This window comes from Tetrao urogallus, assembly GCF_951394365.1.
Source record: "Tetrao urogallus genome assembly, contig: scaffold_165, whole genome shotgun sequence".
Classification (NCBI taxonomy): domain Eukaryota; kingdom Metazoa; phylum Chordata; class Aves; order Galliformes; family Phasianidae; genus Tetrao; species Tetrao urogallus.
Genome location: NW_027638842.1, coordinates 23,678 through 29,677, shown reverse-complemented (window position 1 = coordinate 29,677; position 6,000 = coordinate 23,678). Strand labels below are relative to the sequence as shown.

General features: G+C 61.6%; 1 protein-coding gene across 1 annotated transcript in view; it reads right to left on the bottom strand.

Annotated features, from left to right (window-relative positions):
- Positions 1-289: 289 nt before the first annotated feature.
- The window catches only part of LOC306957704 (solute carrier family 2, facilitated glucose transporter member 4-like), a gene marked incomplete at both ends in the record, with an annotated part of 28,257 nt that continues 22,546 nt past the window's right edge, over positions 290-6,000 (bottom strand). The window contains 2 exons of the mRNA XM_079551178.1: positions 290-394; positions 1,049-1,230. Coding sequence (XP_079407304.1) covers positions 290-394; positions 1,049-1,230 — 287 coding nt within the window. The remainder of the gene's footprint in view (positions 395-1,048; positions 1,231-6,000) is intronic.

The following is a 6,000-nucleotide window of genomic DNA, read 5'->3' as shown; positions in this document are numbered from 1 at the left end:
TGGGGGGGGGGCAATGTCGGAAAGCAGGGGGCGTGGTCAGCGGTGGAGGGGGCGTGGTCAGGGGAGGAGGGGGTGTGGTCAGAATGGGGGGGCAATGTCAGAAATCAGGGGGCGTGGTCTGGGTTGAGGGGGGCGTGGTCTGAATGGAGGGGGCGGGGTCCAGATAGAGGGGCAATGTCGGAAAGCAGGGGGAGTGGTCACGGTGGAGGGGGCGTGGTCAGGGAGGAGGGGGCGTGGTCAGGGGAGGAGGGGGCCTCCCTTGGGGTTGGTTTGGGGTGGGGGCTGTCACCGAGATCAGCGTGGCGGCCACGTTCACCACCCCGACCCCAATGGTGGCCACGGCCGGCTGCCCCACGCCGGCGCTTTCAAAGATGGCCGTGGAGTAATAGAAGATCTGTGGGGAGAGGCCCAGCCCTCAAAGCCACGCCCACAAACCCCTAAGCCACGCCCACAAAGCCCCCATACGATAGGGCAGCCCCAAGATCCCAAGCCCCGCCCACATCGAACCCGAAGCCACGCCCAACACCCTTCAGGCCACGCCCAAGATCCCAAGCCACGCCCACAAACCCATAAGGCCCCGCCCACATCCCAGACCACGCCCAGAGCCCGGAAGCCACGCCCACATCCATCTATATGTGCCCAAGATCCTAAGCCACGCCCACAACCTCTAAGCCCCCGCCCACACCTCCAAGCCACGCCTACAATGCATCAGGCCACGCCCCCCACCTTTCCCAGCCATGCAAACCTCAGGCCACGCCCACATCCCAATTTCCCGCCCCCCTGCCTTCTTCTCTCAAGCTCCACCCACCACTCAAAGAGCAAATGGAATCCCACATCCGGTCCAGGCTCCGCCCACATCCGGCCCAGGCCCCGCCCACATCCGGCACAGGCCACGCCCACACCCCCCAGGCTGTGCCTGCAGCTCCCCGTTGCCGTTTGACCCGGTGACCCCAGGGCCCTGACCCCCGGATCTCCTGGCCCTGTGACCCTTGACCCCGTGACCCCCTGACCCCCGTGACCCCCGACCCCGTGACCTTTGACCCCGTACCGCGTTGATGCCGGAAAGCTGCTGGCTGAGCTGCAGCCCGATGGCCACCACCAATGGCTGCCTCAGGCGGGGGGTCCCCAGGAGGCGCAGCACCCCAAATCGGGGGGTGGGGCCTCGAAGCTCCGCCCCCAGCGCCTCAAGCTCCGCCTCCGCCGCCTCCGGACCCAATAGGAGAGTGAGGGCTGCGGGGAGGGGTGGGGTTATGGGCTGAGGAGCCAATAGGAGGGCGGGGGATGCTGGGAGGGGTGGAGCTATGGGGTGTCTGGGGCCAATAGGAGGGTGAGGGCTGTGGGGAGGGGTGGGGTTATGGGGTGTATAGGGCCAATAGGAGGGCAGGGCATGCTGAGAGGGGTGGGGCTATGGGGTGTCAGGGGCCAATAGGAGGGTGAGGGCTGTGGGGAGGGGCAGGGTTATGGGGTGTATGGGGCCAATAGGAGGGCAGGGGATGTTGAGAGGGGTGGGGCTATGGGGTGTCAGGGGCCAATAGGAGGGTGAGGGCTGTGGGGAGGGGCGGGGTTACGGGGTGGGGGGCCAATAGGAGGGCGGGGCATGCTGGGAGGGGCGGGGCAATGGGGTGTATGGGGCCAATAGGAGAGCGGGGAGTGGTAGGAGGGGCGGGGTTATGGGGTGGGGGTCAATGAGTGGGGCAATGTGAGGGGTTATGGGGCACAGATGTGGGGTGTGTGGGGCAGTGTGGGGTTATGGGGCACAAATGTGGGGTGTGTGGGGTTATGGGGCTCAGATATGGGGCAGGGTGTGGGGTTATGGGGCACAGTTATGGGGTGTGTGGGGCAGTGTGGGGTTATGGGGCTCAGATATGGGGTGTGTGGGGCAATGTGTGGGGTTATGGGGAACAAATGTGGGGTGTGTGGGGCAGTGTGGGGTTATGGGGCACAAATGTGGGGTGTGTGGGGCAGTGTGGGGTTATGGGGCTCAGATGTGGGGCAGTGTGTGGGGTTATGGGGCTCAGATATGGAGCATGTGGGGCAGTGTGGGGTTGAGGGGCACAGATGTGGGGCAGTGTGTGGGGTTATGGGGCTCAGATATGGGGTGTGTGGGGCAGTGTGGGGTTATGGGGCACAGATGTGGGGCAGTGTGTGGGGTTATGGGGCTCAGATATGGGGTGTGTGGGGTAATTGTGGGGTTATGGGGCACAGCTATGGGGTGTATGGGGTGATGGGGCACACATATGGGGCATGTGGGGCAGTGTGGGGTTATGGGGCACAGATGTGGGGCAGTGTGGGGGGTTATGGGGCACAGCTATGGGGTGTGTGGGGCAGTGTGGGGGGTTATGGGGACAGATACAGGGCATATGGGAGAATGTGGGGTTATGGGGCACAAATGTGGGGTGTATGGGACAACGTGTGGGGTTATGGGGCTCAGATATGGGGCACATGGGGCAGTGTGGGGTTATGTGGCTGAGATATGGGGCGTGTGGGGCAGTGTGGAGTTATGGGGCTCAGATGTGGGGCAGTGTGTGGGGTTATGGGACACAGATGTGGGGCAGTGTGTGGGGTTATGGGGCTGAGATATGGGGTGTGTGGGGTAATTGTGGGGTTATGGGGCACAGATATGGGGCGTGTGGGGCAGTGTGGGGTTATGGGGCACAGATGTGGGGCGTGTGGGGTTATGGGGCACAGATATGGGGCGTGTGGGGCAGTGTGTGGGGTTATGGGGCTGAGATATGGGGTGTGTGGGGTAATTGTGGGGTTATGGGGCACAGATGTGGGGCGTGTGGGGCAGTGTGGGGTTATGGGGCACAGATGTGGGGCGTGTGGGGTTATGGAGCACAGATATGGGGCGTGTGGGGCAGTGTGTGGGGTTATGGGGCACAGATGTGGGGTGTATGGGGTTATGGGGCACAGATATGGGCCGTGTGGGGCAGTGTGGGGTTATGGGGCACAGATGTGGGGCAGTGTGGGGTTATGGGGCTCAGATATGGGCCATGTGGGGCAGTGTAGGGTTATGGGGCACAAATGTGGGGCAGTGTGTGGGGTTATGGGGCTCAGATGTGGGGCGTGTGTGGGGCAACGTGTGGGGTTATGGGGCACAGCTATGGGGTGTGTGGGGCAGTGTGTGGGGTTATGGGGCTGAGATATGGGGCGTGTGGGGCAGTGTGGGGTTATGGGGCACAGATGTGGGGTGTGTGGGGCAGTGTGTGGGGTTATGGGGCTGAGATATGGGGCGTGTGGGGCAGTGTGGGGTTATGGGGCTCAGATGTGGGGCTGTGTGGGGTTATGGGGCTCAGATGTGGGGCAGTGTGTGGGGTTATGGGGCACATCTATGGGTTGTGTGGGGCAACGTGTGGGGTTATGGGGCACAGATGTGGGGCAGTTTGTGGGGTTATGGGACACAGATGTGGGGTGTATGGGGTTATGGGGCTCAGATGTGGGGCAGTGTGTGGGGTTATGGGGCACAGATGTGGGGCAGTGTGGGGTTATGGGGCTGAGATATGGGGCACATGGGGCAATGTGTGGGGTTATGGGCCACAAATGTGGGGCAGTGTGTGGGGTTATGGGGCTGAGATATGGGGCAGTGTGTGGGGTTATGGGGCACAAATGTGGGGCAGTGTGTGGGGTTATGGGGCTCAGATGTGGGGCAGTGTGTGGGGCAACGTGTGGGGTTATGGGGCACAGCTATGGGGTGTGTGGGGCAGTGTGTGGGGTTATGGGGCTGAGATATGGGGCGTGTGGGGCAGTGTGGGGTTATGGGGCACAGATATGGGGTGTATGGGGTAATGGGGCACAGCTATGGGGTGTGTGGGGCAGTGTGGAGTTATGGGGCTCAGATGTGGGGCAGTGTGGGGTTATGGGGCACAGATGTGGGGCAGTGTGGGGTTATGGGGCTCAGATATGGGGTGTGTGGGGCAACGTGTGGTGTTATGGGGCACAGATGTGGGGCGTGTGGGGCAGTGTGGGGTTGTGGGGCACAAATGTGGGGCAGTGTGTGGGGTTATGGGGCACAGATGTGGGGTGTGTGGGGTAGTGTGGGGTTATGGGGCACAGATGTGGGGCAGTGTGGGGTTATGGGGCACAGATATGGGGCAGTGTGTGGGGTTATGGGGCACAGATATGGGGCAGTGTGTGGGGTTATGGGGCACAGCTATGGGGTGTGTGGGGCAATGTGGGGTTATGGGGCACAGATGTGGGGCAGTGTGGGGTTATGGGGCACAGATATGGGGCAGTGTGTGGGGTTATGGGGCACAGCTATGGGGTGTGTGGGGCAATGTGGGGTTATGGGGCACAGATGTGGGGCAGTGTGGGGTTATGGGGCACAGATGTGGGGCAGTGTGTGGGGCAGTGTGTGGGGTTAAAGGGAACAAATGTGGGGCATGTGGGGCAGTGTGGGGTTATGGGACACAGATGTGGGGCAGTTTGTGGGGTTATGGGACACAGATGTGGGGTGTATGGGGTTATGGGGCTCAGATATGGGGTGTGTGGGGCAGTGTGGGGTTATGGGGCTTAGATGTGGGGCAGTGTGTGGGGTTATGGGGCTCAGATATGGGGCAGTGTGTGGGGTTATGGGGCACAAATGTGGGGCAGTGTGTGGGGTTATGGGGCTGAGATATGGGGCGTGTGGGGCAGTGTGGGGTTATGGGGCACAGATATGGGGTGTGTGGGGCAGTGTGTGGGGTTATGGGGCTGAGATATGGGGCAGTGTGTGGGGTTATGGGGCACAGCTATGGGGTGTGTGGGGCAATGTGGGGTTATGGGGCACAAATGTGGGGCAGTGTGTGGGGTTATGGGGCTCAGATATGGGGCAGTGTGTGGGGTTATGGGGCACAAATGTGGGGCAGTGTGTGGAGTTATGGGGCTCAGATGTGGGGCAGTGTGGGGTTATGGGGCACAAATGTGGGGCGTGTGGGGCAGTGTGGGGTTGTGGGGCACAAATGTGGGGCAGTGTGTGGGGTTATGGGGCTCAGATGTGGGGCAGTGTGTGGGGTTGTGGGGCACAAATGTGGGGCAGTGTGTGGAGTTATGGGGCTCAGATGTGGGGCAGTGTGGGGTTATGGGGCACAGATGTGGGGCGTGTGGGGCAGTGTGGGGTTGTGGGGCACAAATGTGGGGCAGTGTGGGGTTATGGGGCTCAGATATGGGGCAGTGTGTGGGGTTATGGGGCACAGATATGGGGCGTGTGGGGCAGTGTGGGATTGTGGGGCACAAATGTGGGGCACTGTGTGGGGTTATGGGGCACAGATGTGGGGCAGTGTGGGGTTATGGGGCTCAGATATGGGGCGTGTGGGGCAGTGTGGGGTTATGGGGCACAGATGTGGGGTGTGTGGGGCAGTGTGGGGTTATGGGCCACAAATGTGGGGCAGTGTGTGGGGTTATGGGGCTCAGATATGGGGCAGTGTGTGGGGTTATGGGGCACAAATGTGGGGCAGTGTGTGGAGTTATGGGGCTCAGATGTGGGGCGTGCGTGGGGCAACGTGTGGGGTTATGGGGCACAGCTATGGGGTGTGTGGGGCAATGTGGGGTTATGGGGCACAGATGTGGGGCAGTGTGTGGGGTTAAAGGGAACAAATCTGGGGTGTGTGGGGCAGTGTGGGGTTATGGGGCACAAATGTGGGGTGTGTGGGGCAGTGTGGGGTTATGGGGCACAGCTATGGGGTGTATGGGGTGATGGGGCTCAGATATGGGGTGTGTGGGGCAGTGTGGGGTTATGGGGCTCAGATATGGGGCAGTGTGTGGGGTTATGGGGCACAGATGTGGGACAGTGTGTGGGGTAGTGTGGGGTTATGGGGCACAGATGTGGGGCAGTGTGGGGCAGTGTGGGGTTATGGGGCTCAGATGTGGGGCAGTATGTGGGGTTATGGGGCACAGATATGGGACAGTGTGTGGGGTTATGGGGCACAGCTATGGGGTGTGTGGGGCAGTGTGGGGTTATGGGGCACAGATGTGGGGCAGTGTGGGGTTATGGGGCTCAGATATGGGGTGTGTGGGGCAACGTGT